Genomic DNA, 26,230 nt, shown 5'->3' with positions numbered 1-26,230 from the left:
ATGTACCACATCTTTATCCACTCCACTGTGGATAGATATTTAGGATGCTTCCATGTCTTGGCTATTGTCAGATGTGCTGCAGTGAACACTGGGGTGCATGTATCTTTCCAAATTACGGTTTTCTTCAGATACATACCCAGGAGTGGAGCTGCTGGGTCATATTATAGTTCTATGTTTAGTTTTTTAAGGAACCTCCATACTGTTCTCCATAGTAGTTGAACCATTTACATTCCCACCAACAGTATAGGAGGGTTCCCTTTTTTCCACCCCCCTCTCCAGTATGTTTGTTTGTTTGTTTGTTTGTTTGTTTTGGCCAGGCCCATAGCATGCATACGTTCCTCGCTAGGGATTAATCCTGTACCACAGCAGTGACAGTGCCAGATCCCTAACCTGCTAAATCACAAAGTAATTCCTGTTTGTATACTTCTTAATGATGGCCATTCTGATGGGTATGAGGTGCTACCTCATTATAGTTTTGATGTGCATTTCTCTAATAATTAGTGATGCTGAACATCTTTTCATGTGTTTTTTTGGCCATCTGTCTGTCTTGTTTGGAAAAATGTCTATTTAGATCTTCTGACTTTTTTTTTTTTTGCCTTTTCTAGGGCCACTTCCCATGGCATATGGAGGTTCCCAGGCTAGGGGTCTAATCAGAGCTGTAGCCTTTGGCCTATGCCACAGCCACAGCAACGCGGGATCTGAGCCACGTCTGCAACCTACACCACAGCTCATGGCAACGCCGGATCCTTAACCCACTGAGTAAGGCCAGGAACCTGCAGGTAAACCTGCAACCTCACGGTTCCTAGTCGGATTCATTAACCACTGCTCCATGACAGGAACTCCTAGGTCTTCTGACCATTTTTTAATTGGCTTATTTTTTGGTTAAAATTGTATGAGTCGTTTGTATATTCTGGAGATTAATCCTTGTCAGTCACTTCATTTGCAGAAATGTCTTCCCATTCTATGGGGTTTTTTGTTTGTGTTTTTTTCTTTTTTGGCCACCCTATGACATTTGGAGCTCCCTGGCCAGGGATCAGATCCAAGCTACAGTTGTGATCTACACTACAGCTAAGGCAATGCTGGATCCTTTAACCCACTGTGCTGGGCAAGTGATTGAACCTGCATCATTGGTGCTGCAGAGATACCGTCCATCCTGTTGTGTCATAGTGGGAACTCCTCTTTTTTTTTTTTAAAATGATTTCCTTTGCTGTGCAAAACCTTTTAAGTTTAATTAGATCCCATTTGTTTATTTTTGTTTTTATTTTCATTAATCTAGGAGGTGGATCCAAAAAGATATTGCTGCAATTTATGTCAAAGAGTGTTCTGCCTATATTTTCCTCTAAGAGTTTTATAATATGCAGCCTTAGGTTTAGGTCTTTAATCCATTTTGAGTTTATGTTGGTATATGGCATCAGAGAATTTTCTCATTTTCATTCTTTTACATGTACTGTCCAGTTTTCCCAGCACCACTTATTGAAGAAACTGTCTTTTCTCCATTGTATATTCTTACTTCCTTTGTAGTAGATGAACTGATCATAGGTTCATGGGTATATTTCTAGGCTTTCTGTCCTTCCTGTTCCATTGATCTGTTTCTGCGCCTGTACCATGCTGTTTGGATGACTGGCTTTGTCTGAAGTCTGGGGGTCTGATTGCTCCAGTTCCATTTTTCTTTTTCAAGATTGCTTTGGCTATTTGAGGTCTTGTGTTTCCATACAAATTTTAAAAGTTTAGTTCTAGTTCTGTGAAAAATGCCATTGGTAATTTGATAGGGATTGTGTTGAATCTGTAGATTGCCTTGGGTAGTATAGTCATTTTGACAGTATTGATTCTTCCAATCCAGGAACATGGTCTATTTGTCCATCTGTTTGTGTTATCTTTGATTTATTCCATCAGCATTTTATCATTTTTAGAGTACAGGTCTTTTGCCTCTTAAGGCAGGCAAGATTTATTCCTAGGTGTTTTATTCTCTTTGATGAAATGGTAAATGCAAATGTTTCCTTAATTTCTCCTTCTGGTCTTTCATTGTTAGTATGTAGAAATGCAAGAGATTTCTGTGTATTAATTTTGTATCCTGCAACGTTACTGCATTCCTTGATGAGCTCAAAGATTTTTCTGGTAGCATCTTTAGAATTTTCTTTTTTTTTTTTTTTGTCTTTTTGCTATTTCTTTGGGCCGCTTCCGAGGCATATGGAGGTTCCCAGGCTAGGGGTCCAATCGGAGCTGCAGCCACCGGCCTACGCCAGAGCCACAGCAACTCGGGATCCGAGCCGCGTCTGCAACCTACACCACAGCTCACAGCAACGCCGGATCGTTAACCCACTGAGCAAGGGCAGGGACCAAACCCGCAACCTCATGGTTCCTAGTCGGATTCGTTAACCACTGCGCCACGACGGGAACTCCAGGATTTTCTATGTATAGTATATCATCTGCAAACAGTGACAGTTTCACTTCTTTTCCAGTTTGGATTTGTTTTATTTCTTTTTCTTCTCTTTTTGCTATGACTAGAACTTCCAAAACTATGTTGAATTACAGTGGTGAGAGTGGACATCCTTGTCTTGTTCCTGATCTTAGTGGAAATGTTTCAGCTTTTCACCATTGAGAATAATGTTAGCTGTGGATTTGTCATCTATGGCTTTTATTATGTTGAGGTAGGTTCCCTCTATGCCCACTTTCTGGAGGGCTTTTATCAAAAATGGGTGTTGGATTTTGTCAAAAGCTTTTTGTGCATCTATTGAGATGATCATATTTTTTTAGTTTTTAAAATTTTTTATTATAGTTGATTTAATATGTTCCTTCAGAGTTCCCCTTGTGGCCCAGTGGGTTAAGAATCCAACTAATATCCATAAGAATGCAGGTTCAATCCCTGGCCTCACTCAGTGGGTAAAGGATCCAGAGTTACCATGAGCTGTAGCGTAGGTTGCAGACACGGCTCGGATCTGTCATTGCTATGGCTGTGACATAGGCCAGCAGCTGTAGCTCCAATTCAACCCCTAGCCCAGGAACTTCCATGTGCTGTAGTTGCTGTCCTAAAAAGAGAAAAAAAAATACAATGTTCCTTCAGTTTCTGCTATACAGCAAAGTGACCCAGCCACACAGATACACACACACACACATATACATGTATACATTCTTTTTTTTTTTTTCATACTCTCTTCTACCATGTTCCAACCCCAGAGACTGGACACAGTTCCCTGTGCTTAAGTAGGATCCCATTGCTTATCCATTCTAAATGTAATAGTTTGCATCTACCAACCCCAAACTCCCCATCCATCCCACTCTTTTCCTCCTCCTTCCTGGAAAACACAAGTCTGCTCTCCATATCCTTGATCTGTTTCTGTTTTGTAAATAGGATTATCTGTGCCATATTTTAGATTCCACATATGTGATATCATATGGTGTTTATCTTTCTGACTTACTTCACTTATGAAAATCTGTAGTTCTATCCATGTTGCTGCAAATGGCATTATTTTGTCTATTTTATGGCTGAGTAGTATTCCATTGTGTATATATATGTATATATATATATATATATATATATATATATATATATATATATGTGTACCACATCTTCTTAATCCATTCATCTGTCATTAGACATCTGGCTTGTTTCCATGTCTTGGCTATTGTGAATAGTGCAAACTGCAGTGAATACAGAGGTGCCTGTATCTTTTTTTTTTTTTTTTGTCTTTTTGCCATTTCTAGGGCCACTCCTGCGGCATATGGAGGTTCCCAAGCTAGGAGTCCAATCAGAGCCTACGCCAGAGCCACTGCAACATGGGATCCGAGCCACATCTGCAACCTACACCACAGCTCACGGCAATGCCAGATCCTTAACCCACTGAGCAAGGCCAGGGATTGAACCCATAACCTCATGGTTCCTAGTCGGATTCGTTAACCACTGAGACATGACGGGAACTCCAGAGGTACATGTATCTTTTTCAATGAAAGTTTTATTGGGATATGTGCCCAGGAGCTGGATTACTAGGTCATATGTTAATTCTATATTTAGTTTTCTGAGGTACTTCCATACTGTTTTCCACAGTGGTTGTACCAATTTACATTCCCACCAACAGTGTAGGAAGGCTCCCTTTCCTCCACATCCTCTCTAGCACTTGTTATTTGTTGACTTGTTAATGATGGCCATTCTGACTGGTGTGAGGTAGTACCTCATTGCAGTTTTGATTTGCATTTCTCTAATATTTAGTGATGTTAAGCATTTTTTTTATGTTGTGCATTTTTTCATGTGCCTACTGGCTGTCTGTATGTCTTCTTTGGCAAGGTGGATCATATAGCTTTATTCTTCAGTTTGTTAAGGTGGTGTATCACACTGATTTGCAGACTCTTAAGAATCCTTGTATCCCTGGGATAAATCCCACTTGATGACAGTGTATGATCCTTTTAATGTATTGTTGGGTTTGGTTTGCTAGTATTTTGTTGAGGATTTCTGCATCTATGTTCATCAGTGTTACTGGCCTGCACTTTTTTACTTTTTCTCTGCATGTGTCTTTTTTTTTTTTTTTTTTTTTTTTGCTATTTCTTGGGCTGCCCCCATGGCATATGGAGGTTCCCAGGCTAGGGGTTGAATCGGAGCTGCAGCCACCGGCCTACGGCCTAGGCCAGAGCCACAGCCGAGCCGCGTCTGCAACCTACTCCTGGCAACGCCGGATTGTTAACCCACTGAGCAAGGGCAGGGACCGAACCTGCAACCTCATGGTTCCTAGTCGGATTCGTTAACCACTGCGCCACGACGGGAACTCCTGCATGTATCTTTTTTTAATTAGAGTTTTCTTTTTTTTTTCCAGATATAGACCCAGGAGTGGGATTGCTGGATCATATGATAACTCTGTTTTCAGTATTTTAAGGAACCTTCATACTGTTTTCCATAGTGGCTGCACCAATTTTAATTCCTACCAATAGTATGAGAGGGTTTGCTTTTCTCCACATTCTGTCCAGCATTTATTATTTGTAGACTTTTTGGTGATGGCCATTCTGACTGGTGTGAGGTGTGAGGTGACACCTCGCTGTACTTTTGATTTTTATTTCTCTACTAATCAACAATATTGAGCATCTTTTCATGTGCCCTGTTGGGTAATTGTATGTTTCCTTTGGAAAACTGTTTATTTAGGTCTTCTGCTCACTTTTTGATTGTTGTTGCTGTTGAGTTGTATGAGCTGTTTGTATATTTTAGAAATTAAGCCCTTGTCATTCATATCATTTGCCATAGGTTGTGTTTCCATTTTGTTTATGGTTTCTTTTGCTGTGCAAAAACTTTTAGGTTTGATAAAGTCCCATTTGTTTATTTTTGCTTTTATTCCTTTTGCCTTGGGAGACTAATCTAAGAAAATAGTCTACAATTTACAACAGAAAACGTTTTGTCTATGTTCTACTCTTGAGATTATTATGGTGTTTTACGGTGTCACAAAATTTTTTGTATTTATGTCTTATGTTTGAGCTTATTCTTGTGTAGAGTATAAAGGAGTATTCTAACTTCATTGATTTACATGTGGCTGTCCAACTTTTCCAACACCACTTACTGAGGAGGCTCTTTTCTCCATTGGATATTCTTACCTCCTTTGTTGAAGATTAACTGACCATAGGTGTATGGGTTTATTGTCACTCTCCATTCCATTTCATTGATCCATTTGTCTGTTTTTGTGCCAATACCATATTGCTTTGATTACTGTAGCTTTATAGTATTTCCTTAAGTCTGAGAGGGTAATGCCTCCAGCTTTCTGCTTTTTCCTCAGAATTGCATTGGCAATTCTGGGTCTTTAGTGGTTCCATATAAATTTTAGCATTCTTTGTTCTAGTCAGGTGAATAATGTCATGGGTGATTTGATAAGAATTATATTAAACCTGCAGAGTGCTTTGGGTAGGTAATAAGGCCATTTTAAATATTAATTCTTCTAATCTAAGAACATAGGATATCTTTCCATTTCTTTGAATCATCTTCAGTTTCCTTTATCAATGTTTTACCATTATGAACATGTAAGTTTTTCACCTCCTTGGTTAGGTTTATTCCTAGGAGGTTTTTTTAATGCAGTATTACTTGGGGGTTTTTTGTTTGTTTGTTTGTTTTTACTTTCTCTTCTAATATTTCATTATTAATGTAAATAAATGCAGCAGATTTCTATATGTTAATCTTGTATCCTGCCACCTTGCTTTATCAGTTCTAATAGTTTTTGTGTGAAGTCTTCAGGTTTTTCTATATAGAGTATCATGTAATCTGCATATAATAACAGTTTTACCTTTTCCTTTATGATTTGAATATCTTTATCTCTTTTTTTCATATGATTGCTATGGCTAGGGTTTCCAGTACCAAATAGAATAGAAGTGGTGAGAATGAGCATCCTTGTCTTGTTCCATAATTTACTGAGAAGGTTTTTGCCTTTTCACAGTTAAGTATTATATTGACTGTAAGTTTGTCATAAATGGCTTTTAGTATGTTATATTCCCTATATACTCATTTTGGCAAGAGTCTTTATTATGAATGGATATTTTTTCCTATTTTTATATACTGTTTATTATTTAGTGCCACATAGTTACTAACAGGTTTAGCCAAATTAGAATCTCAACTGATGTGTGTGTTGATATTCTTTTTATCAATGAATGGATACTGGATTGTATCAAATGCTTTTTCTGCATTTGTTGAGATGATCATATGGTTTTTGCCTTTTGTTGATATTGTATATCACATTAACTGAGTTGTGTATGTTGAACTATCCTTGTGACCCTGGGATGAATCCAACTTGGTCATGGTGGTTGATCCTTTTTTATGTGTTGTTGGATTCATTTAGCTAATATTTTGTTAAGGCAAAATTGCATTTTTAATTCCTGCATTCATGGTTGATGTATGTTTCGGCCTCATCAACCCCCAGCCAGCCAAGCCTCTTCATGAGAAAGTAAAGGAGGGAAGAGAGTCAACTTTAACCAACTTCCTCCCTCAAGTTTAAGGATGATGACAAAAGCTAGAAAACACTTCCACATTTTCAAGTGAACACTGATTCTGAAATGAGGAGAATGCCTCTGTTATCTATAAGTACCCATGCTGGTTTTCAGCATCTACACAATTTTTTATTTTCACATTCACAGACCCACTGATTGAGCCAAGATCTATGGAGCACAGATTCTGTGCTGGGGCCCTGCCCTCAGATCACAGCTAGTCCAGTTCTCTCTGAAGGAATCCTACTTGCTGAGCAGCAATGTCATCTCATCTGTGTTTTACCTCAGCCAGCCTGTTGCTCCCATTTGAAAAACACAGAAACCTTGGAGTTCCCATCATGGCTCAGTGGTTAACGAATCCGCCTAGGAACCATGAGGTTGCAGGTTCGATCCCTGGCCTTGCTCAGTGGGTTACAGATCCGATGTTGCCGTGAGCTCTGGTGTAGGTTGCAGACATGGCTCAGATCCTGTGTTGCTGTGGCTGTGGTGTAGCTCCAATTAGACCCCCTGGCCTGGGAACCTCCATATGCTGTGGGAGTGGCCCTAGAAAAGGCAAAAAAAAAAAAAGAAAAAAGAAAAAAAGAAAAAGAAAAACGCAGAAGCCAAGGCTCAAGGATGTTGAGTGACTAATGGAGGGTCTGGTGCCTGAGCTGAGTGGTAGCTGAAATAAGCACTGGCCTGGCTTAGGGTCAGCTTCCCCTCCCCTACTCTCTCCCACTGCAATGTCCTGTTGGCTCCTTTCTGAAGTTCAGATGAAGTTCAGGGTTTGGAGTAAATAACATGGATGGAGTTTTTAGCCCATCAGTGGATGACCTGGAACTGACCCAACATGGCTTCCCCTCTTTTTGCTCCAAGAGCCATTTTCTCCTAAAGCGCTGGGCATTGCAGCAGGAAGGTTGGCTCTCCCTAGGCCAGGGAAGTGCCAGCATGCATTCCTACTGATCCTCCCATTAGAAACAAGGGAAATGCCTCTCTTTGAGCTGCTTTGCTCAGAACAAAGCTTGGCATGTTCTTATTCCTCAACAGTCTGACAGAATCGGTATTTATTTGTGCCTCCCTGGAGTGTGGCTTGGACACAGTGTTCCGCATCAGGGAAGTGGCTGAGTACCAAGCGCAATACCCGTTACTATGGTAACAGTTCCTTTTTATTGATACCAGAATAAACAGGAATGCGGAGCTGCCTCACTCGTTGGCACGTTTCATCCCCAGGGCTTTAAGAACCGCCCTTTGCAGGCGGCCCTCCTTGCTAGCCTGGGACTCTGGTGGAGTGAGGACCTAGCAACACTGCGCCCGAGTTCCCTTCCCAACAGCACAGGCACAGCTGAGAAGTAAGACTATTCTTCTTCTGCTTAATCTGCTGCCGAGCTGGGTGCGGTGCCGGGAGGAGGTGCTGGGGGAAGGAGGGCAGCCTCATTACCGGGTGGGCTGTCAGGGGGCAGAGCGCTCTGAGCCCAAGTACCTGGGCTACGTCCCCTCTCTGTGAAATGACCTAAGGGTGCCTCCTACACCCAGGTCTGGGACAAGGATAGGAGACAAAGAGCAAAGGGTGTCCAGATCCAACAGTCTGGTCTTGTTCATCTTTCTCCTAAATCCTCAGGTGAATCTAAATGCATGTGTGACGTGGCTTCACCCAAGTCCGTTTTCACACAGTACAGCAGTTGTAATTCTCTTAAGAATTGTAGATAAAAGGCTAGAGTGTTATGGGTAGCACTGTGTGGGGAACACTGGTCGGATAGCTCAGCTCAGAGTCTAGAGCTTTCATTTGCTGGCTGTGTGATCTAGGAAATTAGATGACCCATCAGAGCCCGAGTTTCTCCCTCTGTAAAATGTGGTCCCAGTAGTACCCCACCTCCTCCATCAATTGTAAGGATTTCATGGGCTGTGGCTGTGATGCTGAGCACTGTCCATGGCACATGGTAACGTGTTACTTGCCTGCCTTTGGCTGTAGATTTGGCTATAGCACTTTACTGTATGAGGCAAGGCTGGAACTGGGTCAAAAGGCAAGTGTTGGAGTTCCCCTTGTGGCTCAGGGGTTTAAGAACCTGATTAGTATCCTTGCACAGTGGATTAAGGATCCAGCATTGCCATGAGCTGTGATGTAGGTCACAGACATGGCTCGAACCCTACGTTGTCGTGGCTGTGGTGTAGGCTGGCAGCTGCAGCTCTGATTTGACCCCAAGCCTGGGAACTTCATATGTCCCGGGTGTGGCCCTAAAAAGAAAATTGAAAAAGCAAGGGTTCTAGGATTAGGTGTGTCACTTTTTGGAATCGAAACAAATCCCAGTGGTTTCCCAGCTGTGAGGCAGCCCTAGTACCTGTGTCTCTGGTCGGCTTGGATCCTGAGTGGCTCTACCTTTGTTGGTGCTAAGTCCTGCAGGGATCGCCCCAGGAGGCCTCTGCCAAGTGGAGTGGCTGGCAACATGCCACTGCTGGGCCAGCACAGATGTCTGGTATGTTGACACTATTCTTTGATCAACTGCACAGCACTCTCCAACCTTGCTAAGGACCTTCCATTCCAGATCCCAGCCCTGGACTCTGCTCTGGAATTGATTTGAACCCTGAAGGCCCACCTAGACCTTCGCACCAACTAGGAAGTCACAGTGGACCCAAGTCAAAATGTTCAGGAAGTTTCCGACTCATTTTCTCAAATATGGGGAGGCTGCCTCCCAGTGGACAAGCAGCTCTGATTCCAGCTTCTGGGCACTGGCCACAGACTGCTGGAGACCTGGGGGAGGCTTCCAGATAGCACTGTTCATCTCTTGCTCATCAGTGAAATAGGAACGGGCACTTTCCCCAGGGGTGGAAAGAAGCAAGAAGGGTTAGGAAATCCAGCGGCCACGCTTGTCGCTCTTCCTGAATGCCTCTTTCTCCTTTGCCAATAGTTATTTTAAAAGCCTCTCTTCTCTGCCCCTCCACCCCATGAAATAGTCAACAAGAACCCAGCAGCTTGAACAGTAATGAGGAACAAGGGCAGGGGTGGGGAAAGGGGCAGAAGAGTGAGGACTTTGATCAACACCCCCAGGAGGGAAGGCCACCAGCTGGTCCCCTCCTAATGAAGGTCAGCCTTGGGCAGACAGGCCTGTGGGTTCTGGCTTAAGCCCGAAGCTTCTGGGGCTTGGCAGGGACTCCCAGTGAGAGGGCTAGGAACCCTCCAGTTATCAGGTCTCCATTTTATCATTTATAAAATGGGCTCAACTGCCTCTTTATTGGGGTTTCTTGAGTGTCCAGAGAGAGAAAAGGGATGTAAACATGTTTTGTTGACTGAAAGACACTTTGCATCTGGAAGACAGTGTGAGTGGTAGAAAGAGCACTGAATTTGGAGTTGTGAGGTTCCAGCTTTGCCATTTATTTTGTGTATCTTTGGGCGAGTAGCTTGGCCTTTCTAAGCCTCAGTTTTCTCATTGAGAAAATGGAAATAATAAAATAGTACTACTGGCTGGCTCCTGGAGTGATTGAGAGATCCAGATACAGGCAAGTAAGCCTTCATCAAATGTCAAGTGCTCAACACAGGTCCCCTCAGGACAGGAGGACTGTGGTTTGCTTCAGTGGGCATCACTGCCAGGCACTGGGCCAGCCACATCACACACATTATACTATTTCACCCACCAAACAGCCCCATGAGTAGTTCTACCATTATTCTCCCTGTACAGGGGCTCAGAGAGGTTATGCTGTGTGCCCAAGGTCACACAGCTGGGAAGAGGTACCACCATGATCCAAACCTAGTCTTTCGCCTCTAAAACATCTGCCTTTGCTTTACTGCCTCCTGTGCCATTTGTTATAGTGGATGCCATCAAAGACAAAACCAGAAGCACCAGGGCAGGGGAAAGGCAGATGAAGGGAGCTTTAAAGCCATAGATAGCTTAGGGTCTCATAGCCATTCTCAGGATGAACCAGGACTCGGGTCTCCATCAGCACCACTTGCTTTCTGTCTCTCTGTGGCCAGGGCGGGCACCAGTGTTTGCTTTCAAAGTTGCCACCCTAACACTAGCAGTTAGTGATCCTCCCTGAGCCGTGCCTGGTATGGGGCCAACATGCAGTGGATCGTGGGGGGAGGAGCCTCGGGACCTCTTGGGTCTTCAGCAGAACTGGGGAAGACACAATCGAGACACACCCAGTCTCTCCTCTGACGTATTATTTCCCACCTGAGGCCAGTCCCACAGGCTGCAAATTGAGAATTATTGGCCCATTTCCTTCATCAACGTCTTACAGTTTTCAGAGTACAGGTCCTTTGCCTCTTTGGGTAGGTTTATTCCTAGGTATTTTATTCTCTTTGATATGATGGCAAATGCAAATGTTTCCTTAATTTCTCTTTCTGATCTTTTGTTGTTGGTATATAGAAATCCAAGAGATTTCTGTGTATTAATTTTGTATCCTACAACTTGACCAAAATGAACTCATAACAGTTTTTGGGTAGCATCTTTAGGATTTTCTATGTATAGTATCATGTCATCTGCAAACAGTGACAGTTTTACTTCTTCTTTTCCAATTTGGATTGTTTCTTTTTCTTCTCTGATTGCCATGGCTAGGACTTCCAAAACTATGTTGAATAACAGTGGTGAGAGTGGACATCCTTGTCTTGTTCCTGATCTTAGTGGAAATACTTTCAGCTTTTCACCATTGAGAATAATGTTAGCTGTGGGTTTGTCATATATGGCCTTTATTATTTTGGAGTAGTTTCTCTCTATGCCCATTTTCTGAAGAGTTTTCTTTTTTTTATCAGAAACAGGTGTTGAATTTAAATTTTTGGGGGGGTGTTGAATTCTGTTAAAAGGTTTTCCTTCATCTCTTGAGATAATCACATGGTTTTTATTCTTGTTTGTTAATGTGGTGTATCAGATTGATTGATTTGTGGATATTGAAGAACCCTTCATTCCTGGGATAAATCCCACCTGATCCTGGTGTATGATCCTTTTAATGTATTGTTGGATATGTTTGCCAATATTTGGGGTTTTTTTGCCTCTATGTTCATCAATGATACTGGTTTATAATTTTCTTTTTGTGTGTGAAGTCTTTTTTTTTGGGGGGGGGGTCTTTTTAGGACCTCACCCATGGAATATGGAGGTTCCCAGGATTGGAGTTGAATCAGAGCTGTAGCTGCTGGCCTATGTCACAGCCAGAGCCATGGCAGATCTGAGCTGTGTCTCAGACCTATACTGCAGCTCACAGCAATGCTGGATCCTTAACCCACTGAGCAAGGCCAGGGATCAAACCTGTGTCCTCATGGATACCAGTCAGGTTTGTTACTACTGATTCACAGCAGGAACTCCGTGTGTGGAGTCTTTGTCTGGTTTTGGTATCAGGGTGATGGTGGCCTCATAGTATGAGCTTGGAAGTATTTCTTACTCTGCAATTTTTTGGAAGAGTTACAGAAGAATAGGTGTTAACTCTTTTCTAAATGTTTGATAGAATTTGCCTGTGAAGCCATCTGGTCCTGGACTTTTGTTTGTTGGAAGTTTTTTAACCCCAGTTTCAATTTCAGTTCTTGTGATTGGTTTGTTCATATTTTCCATTTCTCCCTGGGTTCAGTCTTGGAAGGTTGTACCATTGTAAAAATTTGTCCATTTCTTCTAGGTTGTCCATTTTATTTCTATACAGTTGCTTGTAGTAGTTAATACCCTCGTATTTCTGTGGTGTCAGGTGTAATTTCTCCTTTTTCATTTCTAAATTTATTGATTTGAGCCCTTTCTTTTTTTCTTGATGAGTCTGGCTAAGGGTTTATCAATTTTGTTTATATTTTCAAAGAACCAGCTTTTAGTTTTATTGATCTTTTCTATTATTTTCATCTCTATCTCATTTATTTCTGCTCTGATCTTTATGATTTCTTTCCTTCTACTACCTTTGAGTTTTGTTCATCTTTCTCTAGTTGCTTAAGGTGTGAGGTTAGGTTGTTTATTGGGGGTTGTGCTGACCAAGAGCAGATGTCACACCTGTTCAAAACTGTAGTTCTAGCAGAAGCAGCCGTACACAGTAAGTACGAGTGTAGGCATCGGTGTTCCAAAGGGGTTGGATTTGATCCAGAGGCTGTAGTTTTCAGACTCCTGCTGCAGAAGATAGGTACACTTGCCCAAGGCTAGGAAGGGGCTGGGCCCACATTCAATCTAGGTTCTTTTTTTTTTCCTTCTTCTTTTTTTTTTTTTTTCTTTTTAAGGGCTCTCCTGTGGCATATGGAGGTTCGTAGGCTAGGGGTCAAATCGGAGCTGTAGCCACCAGCCTACACCACAGCCACAGCAATGCCAGATCCAAGCTGAATCTGCAACCTATACCACAGCTCAAGGCCACACCACATCCTTAACCCACTGAGCGAGCCCAGGGATTGAACCTGCATCCTCATGGATGCCAGTCAGATTCGTTTCCACTAAACCACAATGGGAACTCCTCAGTCTAGGTTCTAATGACTCAAGTGACCATACCCCTCAGCTTCATTCTGCCTTCCTCTGACAACCAGTGAAGGATATTCATTAGCCACTCAACTCTCTCCTCAGTTGGCCTTCTTCCTTGCCAGCTCTTCCTTGGGGCATTCATCTTTTTCTTTCCAGAGATAACCTTATGCTCACCTCACCTCTTTGCCCCATCATGGCCACCTCCCTGAAAGTCTCAGATCCTTCAAGATACCCCAGCAGCCTGAGAGACCTGGTCAGAGCAGCCCTGGGAATGGATCCATCCTCTTCTCAGGAGGCCCAGCTGGACCCAGGAGAACCCTATTTTCCTGGCCAAGCACCTGCCCTTTGTTGAGCAACCTCTTTTGTTTTATTCATTTTGCTTTTTGAGCCGCACCTATGGCATATGGAATTTCCCAGGCTAGGAGTCTAATCAGAGCTACAGCTGCCAGCCTACGCCACAGCCACAGCAATGCCAGATCCCTGAGCCACTGAGCAAAGGCAGGGATTGAACCCGGATCCTCATAGATACCAGTGAAACACGTTTCTGCTGCACCACAATTGGGAACTCCCGGGCAGCCTCTTTTATTCCAACACCTATGTGAGGCTCTTTTACACAAAGGTCTCTTTTAATTAAACTAAAGGCAGGAAGGTTTCTCAGCAGCTTTCTAAACCCTGGAAACACACACACACACACACACACACACACACACACACACACACACGTCCATGGATCGCACATGTTTGCTGGAGTTCAGAACACTCACTAACTGGCAAAGGCAGAGATTTTTCCCAGCTGGCAGCTCTGAGCTGAAGAACCAGCCACCTCCTCCAGGACCCCTGCCTCAACCACCACATCACCCTGGTCTCAGCAAAACACCATCTGTCACACCTCACCTCTGTTGTTATTCTTAAAAAAGATAAAAGCCTGGAGCAGATCCTTGAGCCAGAGGTGGTCATTGCTTGGACCTGGGCTGCAGGACTTGCTACATAATTTGCAGAGCCCACTGCTCAATGAAAACGCAGTACCCCGTTGTACAGAAGTATCCTCAGCTGGGCCAATCAGATGTTCTTCCTCTGGAATTTAACAGGGAAAGACAGAGGCTGCCCAATGGAAGTAAAGGAAACCAAAGTCAAATAAAAAATTCCCCCAAGCCTGCTGGCAGTATTTCCCCACACAGCAGTGAGAATGACCTTTCGGACGTGATCTTTCCTCTCCTTGAAACCACCCGTCCACCCTCCAGACACTCTCCCTGTCACTTCCTCATGCCACTCCAGACACACTGTGCCTTTTTGTTTCCTAAACAGACCAAGCTTGTTCAAGGTATGTGAGTCACACATGCTATTCCCTTTGCCCCACACAGCCTCTCTCTTCCTTCTCAACCATTGGTTCTTAAGGGTCGCCTCCTCAGAGAGGCCTCCCGCTGCACCTGGCTGAAGGAGCGTCCTTCTGTTAGTCCCTATCCCAGCACCCCCTGGCTTCTTGAGCGGCCTCCTCCAATTTGCTTACTTTTGCTGGTTTGTGTTCATGTTTGCTGTCTGCCTCTCTAGGAGAATGTCAGCTCTGTGGGAGTGGGAGCCTTGCTGGCCTAGTTCATCTCTGTGTGTCCAGTGTCTACCACCAGAGCTGGCAAATTATAGTGACGCAAACATATTGTAGGATGAATGAATAACTGCATGGCTGTGTACTTTCTCAGTGGCCATTCCTGTTACACGGGCGCTCTTGGTTTTGTGTACTTATTTTGTATCTGGCCACAGGGTTGAATACTCTCTTTAGTTCCAAATGCTCTTTTGTTAATCCATTTGGAAATTCTGGGTAAGTAGTGATAGCTTACACAAATATTAATTCTGCCCTCTCCCTTCCTAAAGTTATATAATTTTTTTCTGTCTCCTATTTCATCACTTTGGCAATATAGAGTTAATAGTTGTTTTGTTTTTGTTTTTGTTTTTTGTCGTCTTCTCTTTTTAGGGCCGCACCCGCAGCATACAGAGGTTCCTAGGTTAGGGGTCTAATCAGAGCTGTAGCCGCCGGCCTACACCAGAGCCACAGCAAGCCCAGATCTGAGCTTTGTCTGCTACCCACAACACAGGTCATGGCAACACCGGATCCTTAACCCACTGAGCAAGGCCAGGGATCGAACCCACAACCTCATGGTTCCTAGTCGGATTCGTTTCCGCTACGCCACAACGGGAACTCCTAGAGTTAGTAGTTTTAAAGATGGTGTGACTGGTGAAAAGTATGAAGCTCTGGAAGGTTTGGGGGACATACGGACTAAGGGCGGGACCATCAGCCAAGGTGCTGCAGCAGTTATTTAAGTGTGGTGTGAAAATAGCCTGGGTATGATGAGCGCTAAGGACATAGAAAGGAGAGTGTCGCTAAGAATTATTCAGATAAAGGGACCAGTGAAACGTGGTAATGGGAAAAGGCAGCAGAAGGGGAAAAAATTCCCCAAACTCCAATCTGAATCAGGGTGTTCTAATACGCTAGCTCCCAGACAACTTCATCTCACAGATGAAGAAAATATCCACATTTTTAAAGGAGGGAGTGGGTATAACCAACTGTTTATTTTGTCAAGTGCCCATTTTAAACTACTAAATGCTACCAGGATTAGTTGTTAAGGACCAAAAAATTAAGAAGGATATAACCAGAGAAACAAATAGCCTTATGAAAAAAGAGAAAGTTAGTTAGAATTCTCATTTTAGAAACAGTTTTGAGAACATGAATTCAAGAAAGAAAATTAGCAACTACATCTCAAGACTCTGACACTTGATCTGGCTACGTCCAAAACATCTTAACATAATTAACACTTTTTTCCAGTTTACACAGCAACTTTACAAACAGGGTCTCAATCCTAACAGCATACTGTGATAGGTAATAATAGAAATGCCAAGCATGCATCTGGAGTGCTACCATCCGCAAAGCGTCATCTCCCCTTTGACGCTTATATTCCCTAACATGTCACCTTGCAATTTATGCCACATCAGCTCCTTTCCTCCTGTGATTTCCAATCCCACTGAGCTATTACCCACTTACAGGTTCTTGCACAGACCACCATCACTGTCTAGCTGACTTGGAGAACTCCCATTCATCAAGCAGAGAATGCTGTTTCTTCCTCTTCCCAGTGGGAGGGGGAAAAAGTGAGGGTCTGTCCACAGACAACACAGTGGTTGGTTTCAAGTGGGGCACCAGAGGCTGGGCTGTGCAATTAGGGACACACCTCTCTCAGGTGCCTCATGGAAATCACATGCCTTAAGGCATTGGTTCACCAAGACCAGCCTCCCAAAGCCTCAATTTCAACATCTGTACAACCTCAAAAGTTTTATTATTAATTACCAACAAATATCTGTGAGGTGTCTACTATATACCAGACCAGACACTGCCACAGTATGTATGCTTAGTATACAGTAGAGGCTCAACCTCAGCAAAGCAGGAGTCATAAAGGGAGCTGAGCCAATGCCTAAATTTTCATTCTATTATATGCAGCTAATAGCCAAGCTGTGTCATCCCCTTTAGACTTTTTCTTAAGACTATCTCTGTCTCTCTCACTCTCATACTTGCTTTTGGGCATTTCAAGGATATGGAGCCAATGTAGAGGGGAGTGAGCTCTCCTGCCTGAATTTCAAGTAAATTGACAAATTTTAAGCTACTGTGGTGGAACTGAGGCCATCGAGAAGTCAGACAGCTGCATTAAAATTGACAACCATCACTATGTAATTAGACCTAGCAGTCATGGGATTTCATACCCTCCTCTTTGATCTGGAGAAAGTGAAAAGTTGGTACACATCCATGAGGGAATTTGGAACTACAGATAGGGAAGTTGGACAATAAGGGGTGATATTTTCTTTTGATCCCTGCATTTTATCCAAGCCCACTGATACAAGCACACTGAGAAACAAAACTCAAACATAATTCCTGTTATAAGAGGGAATTTTTTTTTCTTTCTGCTTTATCAGGGCTGCACCTGAAGCATATGGAAGTTTCCAGGCTAGGGGCTGAATCAGAGCTACGGCTGCCAGCCTACACCACAGCTCATGGCAATGCCGGATCCCCAACCCACTGAAGCACGGCCAGGGATCAAACCTGCATCTTTATGGATCCTAGTCGGGTTCGTTAACTGCTGAGCCACAAAGGGAACTCGCTAGAAAAATTTTTTTCAAAGGCCAAAAACATGCATGTGTCAACCTGTAGCACTTTTCTATAGCCCACTTTACAATCATCATCTCCAACCCTTACAACCCTGAGCACAGGTCTCACAAATGAGGAAACCAAGGCTCAGAAGGTGAGATAGCTTGCCCTGGTCTGTACAAGTGGCAGGGAGCTGAGATCCGTCAGACAACAAAACCCCTGCCCTTCACCTGTGTCCATGGGGATGGGTGAGACTATGGGCCCAGCTCTGACTAGCTCCCCCACTCATCCCTGCAGCCTCCATGTACTCAGAGATCCAAAGAGAGCGGGCAGACATCGGAGGCCTGATGGCTCGGCCTGAGTACAGAGAGTGGAACCCAGAGCTCATCAAGCCCAAGAAGCTGCTGAACCCTGTGAAGGCCTCCCGGAGCCACCAGGAGCTGCACCGAGAGCTGCTCATGAACCACAAAAGGTGAGGATGGAGCACTCGGCTGCCTCAGCCTGGCAAGTACCTCCTCAGGTCTGCGGGGCTTGGGCGATGCCCCTTGTGGAGGGCAGGCCTAGTGGCCATCCTTGGTCTCCTAGAGGCTGAGGACGTCTGAGGGTGCCCCACATGGTGACCAGCAGACACTGTGAAGGTCCAAAAGCCCCAGTTCTCCCCCTCAGCTACCCACCTGTACCTGCCCTCCCTATGCATTTACCATGTGCAAGATGATGAGTGTAAGCAGGACTAGGACCCAGTTCCTGCCCTCACAGAGGAGATGGATGCATAACCAGGTGGGAGGATGGGTGCATTGATGGAGGCACAAATGGGCCTGCGACTCCAGAAGAGGCCCTGGGGAGGGTTCCAGGATGACCTCAGGGAGGAAGTAATGCCTCAGCTAAGGCCTAAAGGTGGGGCAGGAGTCAACCTGGCTAGGAGGATGGTGTTGGCTGGTAGAAGGTAGTATGTTCCTAGCAGATGGATGAGCATGTGTGGATGGACAGGAAACTGGAGTAGCTCAGTGTGGCTGGAGCAAAGACTGTAAGGTAAGGCTAGAGGAGACATGTAGACCTGGGAAAGGTCTAGCAGAAGTGTCACAATCATGGAGGGGGTATGACTGGAGCAGGGAGGCCAGGGGGCTGCAATGAGAGAGGCAGGCTCGAGGTATCGGGGCTGGGACTCCATTATTGAGGGACTGTGGAGAAGGGGAGCTGGGGGCTGAGTTTCCCTCTGCAAGGGGGCCTGAGAACTACCTCCCTGCTCACGAGCACCAAGATGAAAGGTGTAGTGCCTTCACAGCTCCCTCTACTAGCCGTTTTCTGCATTAGCACTGGCTGTGATTTTCGTTCTTGTTTTCAGCTCTGTACAACCAACCTTCCAAGAGACCTCATTTTGCATCCTCAGTGTTGTATACCCTTCCCTCCAAGAGTCTCTCTGTATCCACAGGGGATTGTCTCCAGGATTCCTATGGAAACAAAAACCCACAGATGCTAAAGTCCCTTATATAAAATGGCATGGTACAGACGGCCCTCAGTATCCGTAGGTAGCCAGCATCCATAGATTCAGCCAAATGTGAATTTGATCAGCAGAAACAGAGGGCTGACTGTATTATGAGTATTTTCTCAGACTGCCTTTTAGAGTCATCCCCCCACCACTTATTTACTTTATTATTATTATTATTATTTTTTTGTCTTTTCTGGAGCTGAACCCGCAACATATGGAGGTTCCCAGGCTAGGGGTCGAATTGGAGCTGTAGCCGCCCTCCTATACCAGAGCCACAGCAATGCCAGATCTGAGCTGCATCTGTGACTTACACCACAGCTCAGAGCAAACTGCTAGATCCTTAACCCACTGAGCGAGTCCAGGGATTGAACCTGCAACCTCATGGTTCCTAGTTGGATTTGTTTCTGCTGTGCCACAATGGGAACTCCTGGATAACTTTTTCTAAGGGGAGATGGGAATATGTATTCAAAATCTTTTAAAATAGCCTGATCCAGCAATTCTGCCTCTAGAGACTTATCCTGAGAAAGTAATCAGAACTATCATAAAACCTGGTCTTCACAGTCAGTCAGTCCTGGGTACAAATCCTCATTCTGCCCCTTCATAGCTATGACTTAGTCCAAGTTTGGTGTCTTGTCCTAGGAGCCTCACTTCCCTTCTCTGTATAATTGGGCAGTAATGAGTAATGATTTCACCTCCCAGGGATGCAATATAATGGTATAGGTTGATGTTACTGCAGGGTGCAGCCCTAAGACTGGGGTGGGGAGAAGCTGGTGTCTCCTAACAGTTCTCCCACCTCAGGGGCCTGGGCGTGGACAGCAAGCCAGAGCTGCAGCGTGTCCTGGAGCACCGTCGGCGGAACCAGCTCATCAAGAAGAAGAAGGAGGAGCTAGAAGCCAAGCGGCTGCAGTGCCCCTTTGAGCAAGAGCTGCTGAGACGGCAACAGAGGCTGAACCAGGTGGGTGAGAGGCCCCCAGACCCAGACCCAGTCTGTCTTCTGGACCAGGGAGCTCTGCAGGTGGCTACAGCTGACAACAGAGGAGGTTGAACAAAATGAGGACTGAACCAGGGATATACCCCAGTCTGAGTCCTCACTCTGCCACTCCCTTTGCTGTGTCACTTTGGGCTAGAGGCTTCCCTTCTCTGAAAAAGTTTCCTCATCTGCCCAATCCATTGCATGCTGACTCTTGATTTCTTGCTCACAACTGCCCTGTAAATCTGGTAGAATCCCCATATTAGAAATGCAGAACCTAAGGCCGAGATGAGATAAGCGATTTGAACTAGACTTCACGGGGAAAACACAGCCTAATGCTCCATCCCTTCACCTACTAGGCTATTGGCAAAACATTCTGGTTCTGTTTCCCCAGAGGCGGGAGTCCTTTGGTCCAAACCCAGTGGCTTTCGAGAATAGGAACTCCCCTAGCCCTACCCACTGCACATCTCTGCTTCTCTGTCCTTCAGCTGGAAAAACCACCGGAAAAGGAAGAGGAGCACGCCCCCGAATTTATTAAAGTCAGGGAAAACCTGCGGAGAATTGCCACCCTGACCAGTGAAGAGAGGGTGCTGTAGAGCTGGCTGCTGGAGCTCCAGCGCCCCCTGCAGCCCGCCCCTGCCCCGGCCCCCTCCTCCAGCCCTTTTGTATACAGCAGCCCTGGGCCCGCGACTTGGCACATCTGAGATACTCACGCTCGCTCCTGTAAAAATGCCTGGCCCTAGAGGGTTGTGTCCCTCCACCCCACCCCCAGAAGCCGGGAGCTCCTGAACTCCAGGCTCTTCCTTCTGAGCACGTATCCTTCCGAGCACGTATCCTTCCTGCTCCAAGAAGCCACTGCTGGGAGAACTTCAAGGCACCACCCTCTAAAGGGGCTTCAGAGCCCTGCCAAGATTTTTCTGGCAGAGCTGAGAAGGAACAGGTGACTCTGGCTGGACCAGCCGTCCGTCCTGCTCACCCCCCTTGGGGCCCTGCTTTTCTGGGCAGCCCAGGTCTCAGAGAACACCCTGCCCATGGTGGTACCCTCAGCCAGGTGAGGCAGCTCAGGGAGCACCTCGGGACACCCTGGAAGCCGCATGCGGAGAGGTCAGGTCAGGTGCGTAGTGTCCTCAGGGAGGAAGGACAGCCTCCGTGGCCCTCAGGTTAATGCAAGGCCAGGCTGGACACGCACTAACAAAGAGCTTCTTGGAACTTACCTGTCTTTCTCTCACCCCCCACCGCCGTGCCGTTATCTTCTCTCCAGCGCCCTTGCTGTCGGGGCCTTGTAACCCGCACCTAGCCAGGATGGCAGCCTTTCTGCTCCAGAGTCTAAAACAGTGCTTTCCAAACTCTGCTGTGCCTATCAGTTACTGGGGATCTTGCTACAAGACGGCTTTTGATTCAGTAGATTTGGAGTGAAGGCTAAGATTCTCATTTCTGACAAGCTTCTAGACTGCGGGTCTGAGGACCACACTATTCAGCAAGGCTGGAGCATCCAGGGGTGGTTAAGTCATCCTGCAGCCATCTCTGCCCCCCCAAACCCCTGTGGACCTCTGTCCTGGAGGTTCCCCCACCTCCAGAGCCCTAGAAGGCTCTTAATTTTCCACCCCACCCCAGGCACTCCTGGCATAGGAAGACTTGCCTAGCAAATTGTGTTGGTTATGTGACCAGAGATGTATATAATTGCCAATCTGCATTTCTTAGCACACTGTTAGGATGCAATTCTAGCCAAACAAAAACAAAAACAACCACAAAACTTTGTTAACCTTTTCCTAAAGCTTATGAAGAGCAAATATAGTGATTCCCATTGGCTTCTGAAACTGTAAAAAAATGGTTTGAAGACCTCACTGCACCCTTACAGGCTGGCCCTGCTGAGTCCCCATTTCCTGCCTCTGCACCTAGACCCACCCCCTGCTTAGTTTCTATCACCTGAGCCAGTCCAGTGAATTCACCCATTCTTCTTCAAAAATCCCTTCCCATACAAGACTAAATGTTGTAACCTTTTGTTCCTATGACCTTTTTATAGATTTAGAGACTAAACCTTAAGGCCTGTTTCTTTTGCCCCTGAAGCATAAAATCCCTATGTAAATCTGTCATTCAAGGTGAAAGGACAGTGCTAGCAAAACCTTTCCTTTTATCTTGCAAGACTGCCAGGAAGAGCTGCCGCTGGGATGCCACTTGATACTTGGACCAAAAGTGGGAGGAACAGGGTCATCCTGGTCTTACTCCTAAGTGTGTGGTTGGAGGGTGACCATAGACACTGTCCTTTTCCTGTGTGTGGTGCAGGCTAAGGGGCGTGAATATGGACATGAGTGTGTGAGCTCTAAAAGGCTCTCATCATGTGACGGTCGTAGTGAGAAGGTGGTGATGTTTGTTGTTAATGTCTGCTACGCAAGGATAATGCTAAAAATGCAGTCCCTAAATAAAACCCACCACTTCCCCAAAAAGTCACCCTCTATGCCTATCAGACATAAGAGGAGAAGCAAGAGAATGCATCTAAGATGGAGTAGGCCCCATCCAAGGATATGCTTGGGATTTCACTCAGTGGAGATCAGAGAAGCAGCAAATCATGGAGATAAAGCCCCAGAAATGGAAGGGACCTCAAGGACCACATCGTCCAGGGGAGCCATGGCAGACTCCCTTGTTCACTCCCATAGGCAGCCCCAACTCCTCTCTAGTCATCTCCTACCACAGAGGCTGGAAGTACAGATTCCTACTGTTCTAGCCGCCTAAGCAGCTTGGGATGACCATGTGACCAGGTATGGCCAGTGAAATTTAAGAGGAAGTCTATGGGAGCGTGTAGGAAAGCTTATGTTTTCCTAATAATACAGACAAGATGGGTAACATCTCCTGGCCCTCTCTTCTTCCTACCTTGACTAAGGACATGATGACTGGAGCCACAGCAGATGTCTTGCTATAATAAGAAAAAGGCCAAGAGCGTGTCAGAGACACTGACTGTATTGTTATTTAACCAAGCCAATGCCAGAAGCCATCCTCCTGTAGAATTCTTGTAAATAAAAATAAAACCCTCCTTGTTTAAATCATTGTTGCTGGTTTCTGTCCCTTGCAGCCAAAAGCATTCCTAACTGACACATAGTTCAGCCTGGCTGCCCAGAATTACCAGCAGATTGTACTGAAAATCTGAATTCCTCATTGCCATTAGAAACCTATTGGATCAGGATCCCCAGCAGCAGTGCCTGGGATCTGTTTTTCTATACCTTCTCTGTATATGCACATGGCACTTGTCTGGGCATCATTAATTCACACATCCTTCTGTCAGTATTTGTGAGTGTCTGCTCTATGTTAGGAAGCAGGCCACATGCTGGGGGCATGGAGGGAAACAAAACATCTGGATTATTGCAGGGGCCTCTTCCTACTATTTTCCTTGCTTCTGCCCCTGCCCCCTATAGCCTGTTCTCAACAGAGCAGCCGGAATGGTACTGTTAAAATCTAAGGCAGGTTTGGAGTTCCCGTTGTGGCTCAGTGGTTAACAAATCTGACTAGGAACCATGAGGTTGCGGGTTTGATCCCTGGCCTTGCTCAGTGGGTTAAGGATCCGGCATTGCTGTGAGCTGTGGTGTAGGCTGCAGATGCGGCTCGGATCCCGAGTTGCTCTGGCTCTGGCGTAGGCCAGCAGCTGCAGCTCCAATTGGACCCCTAGCCTGGGAACTTCCATATGCCTTGGGAGCAACCCTAAAAAAGGCAAAAAAAAAAAAACCAACAAAAAACAAAATCTAAGGCAGGTCTTGTCACTTCTCCTAGTAAAATCCTTCCTTTGACCTAGAAGATCCTGTGTCTGATTCTTTTTTTTTTTTTTTGTCTTTTTGTCCTTGTAGGGCTGCACCCACATGTCGTATGGAGGTTCCCAGGCTAGGGGTCTAATCAGAGGTGTGTCTGCAACCTACACCACAGCTTACAGCAACACCGGATCCTTAACCCACTGAGCGAGGCCAGGGATCAAACCCGCAACCTCATGGTTCCTAGTCAGATTTGTTTCCGCTGTGCCATGACAGGAATGCCTTGTCTGGTTTTCTTAACCTCTCCCCTACTTCCCACTGCTTTCCACTTCCTCACACAGCCCCAGCCAGCCAGGCTGCACACCCACCAGGCCCACTCCACCTCAGCGCCTTTTCACCTACTGTTCCATGACCAGGGTGTTCCGCCCTTGCAGAGCCACACAGTCACTCCCTTGCTTTCTTCAGGTCTTTGTCTTACATTTTCTAACACGGATCTCCTTGGTCACCCTAAATATCTCAGCATCTCCTCCACTCTTCCTGTCCCTTCTTTCCCTGCCTCATTTTTCCTCCTTACCATTTATTACCATCTATCATATATTTTACTTATTTATCTTATGTGTCTCTTCTAACAATCATGTCAACTCCATGAGGACAGATTTGGTCTGTCTTATTTAGTGCTGAGTCCCAAATCTTTCCTCCCTCCCACTTCCCTGTCAGCAAGTGCCTTAGCCTGTACCACTCTGACAGCTGAGCAGCACTATCCTACTCACAGCTTTGGGAAAAGGCATTGACCAATGAGGGCACAGGGTACATAGTAGGTACTCGATAAATGTTTGTTGAATGAATAATCAAATGAGTGACAAGTGCCCCTCTCCTCTCCCCCTTTTGCTGCAATACATCCAGCCTCTCCAGGTTCAGCCCTTCTAATCACCATCACACCTCTGTCTCCTTCCTCCACAATGGTGACCTTGGCCCAGAGGTGTTGGTTTGGTCCAGAAGCCTTCCTGTGGCATTTTTGGGTTTTTGTCAGTACACCTGGGCCCTTCTGGTATCCGTGCCCTCAGAACCCATGGTGAAGCTGCGTGGCTCCTACACACTACTTTCTGGGCATCTAGAGAGTTAGGTCATCCCTGAAGGCAGAGGTCAGGCCATCATCCAGTCCTGGAGACCCTAACAAAGGAAAGGGCTGCTGCAGTAGCTCTGGTGGCTGACCCTAAAAGGGGAGACGAGAGCAGCAAGCCCTGTTCTTGCCGAGGCCACACTCTCTCACACCTCCCAGACCACAAGGCCTGGTCTAGGTTCCAAGAGCCCCCTCTGCAACAGCAGACCAGCACTAAATACAAAGCCTGAGAGATGGAAGACCTCAGAAGGTGCAGGGACCTCCTCCGTGGTTCTGCAGTGTGTGCTCCAAGGGAACTTCTGCAGGCCAACCTCACTACACCTGACATTTCCAAGTCAAATTCCAAGCCTTGCAAATTTCAAGCCTCATGAGAGCAGGGACCCCATGTGACTCTGCTCACCTTTACTACTCCCACCCGGGACCCTGCACATAGTAGGTTTTGAAAAAAGTTGTCAGAGGGTGTCAGTAACCATCACTGCATTTACGGAGAGCCAGCAATGTTACCACCCATGACAATTTGGAATCACCCTCCCCATTTTGCAGGTGAAGAAACCAAGCCTCGGATAAATTAAAGTGCTTGCCAGAAGTCACAAAACAATCCCTGGGAAGAGATGAGATTCACACAGTGCTGTTTGTGTACAGTCTACATTTTTTCCACTAGAGCCAGGCCTTGCTCTTACAGAGGGCTCACAGGAGGCTCCTCAGCCATCCTGACCTTTTGGCACAAGACTTGGAACCTGGCTCACCTTCCATTTGTCCATCTGAACATGACGGTTTTGTATTCCACCCATAAATATAGACATAGGCCATTGTAGACCAGCCTGAGTCCAGGGGTGAGAAATGTCTACACACTATAGACGTGTCCCCACTCTCAGTATCACACTCCACCCCAAAACCAATTTCTTGCTTTCAATAACTGCACTATACTTATGTAATATGTTCACACTGGAGAAAACTAAGTGAAAAGCATACAGAAACTCTATAATTTTTTGCAACTTTCTGAAAGTCTAAAGTTATTTTGAAATAAGTTAAAAACAAAGAATGGGGAGATGTGAGATGATAATTGTTAAAGATGAGCATCAGGTACATGTGGATTTGTTATACTGCTCTATTCACCTTTTTACAGGTTTTTAATTTTCCATAATAAAAAATTTAAGCTAGAGAAATCAATAGTTTGATATAAAATTGAAACGACCACATCCAAAACATACAGAGCAGAGTCAGCTCTCAAGCTGATAAAGAAACCATTTAAACAAGAAATTCGCCAAATATTAGAGGAACCTGCATCCTGCCCTCCCCATACAGCAGCTGCACTACACCTAGGCCAGGAGCACCTCAAGTGCATTCCACACTGTACAACCTGGCTGGGCAAGAGCACAGTATACCAGCTGCAGCCACTCCTCCCCACAGCAGGTGAGCATGTGTAGGTGCTAGCAGCCAGAGGGACTGTGTTTCAAGGCCCCGTGAATCATCTC

General features: G+C 45.4%; 1 protein-coding gene across 4 annotated transcripts in view; it reads left to right on the top strand.

Annotated features, from left to right (window-relative positions):
• The window catches only part of FAM107A (family with sequence similarity 107 member A), a 98,519-nt gene extending 72,598 nt beyond the window's left edge, over positions 1-25,921 (top strand). For 2 of the 4 annotated variants that reach the window (XM_047778236.1, XM_047778246.1), the window contains 3 exons: positions 17,743-17,917; positions 19,730-19,886; positions 20,390-22,939. In XM_047778236.1, coding sequence (XP_047634192.1) covers positions 17,743-17,917; positions 19,730-19,886; positions 20,390-20,497 — 440 coding nt within the window. In that variant the 3' untranslated portion in view covers positions 20,498-22,939. Of the gene's footprint in view, positions 1-8,125; positions 8,271-17,742; positions 17,918-19,729; positions 19,887-20,389; positions 22,940-25,298 lie in introns of those variants that run through there. The other 2 variants (XM_047778268.1, XM_047778257.1) reach the window with 2 other exon arrangements.
• Positions 25,922-26,230: the final 309 nt, after the last annotated feature.

Source organism: Phacochoerus africanus, chromosome 1, assembly GCF_016906955.1.
Source record: "Phacochoerus africanus isolate WHEZ1 chromosome 1, ROS_Pafr_v1, whole genome shotgun sequence".
NCBI lineage: Eukaryota > Metazoa > Chordata > Mammalia > Artiodactyla > Suidae > Phacochoerus > Phacochoerus africanus.
Note: the sequence above shows the minus strand (reverse complement) of the source record. Positions and strands in the feature narration are given on the sequence as shown.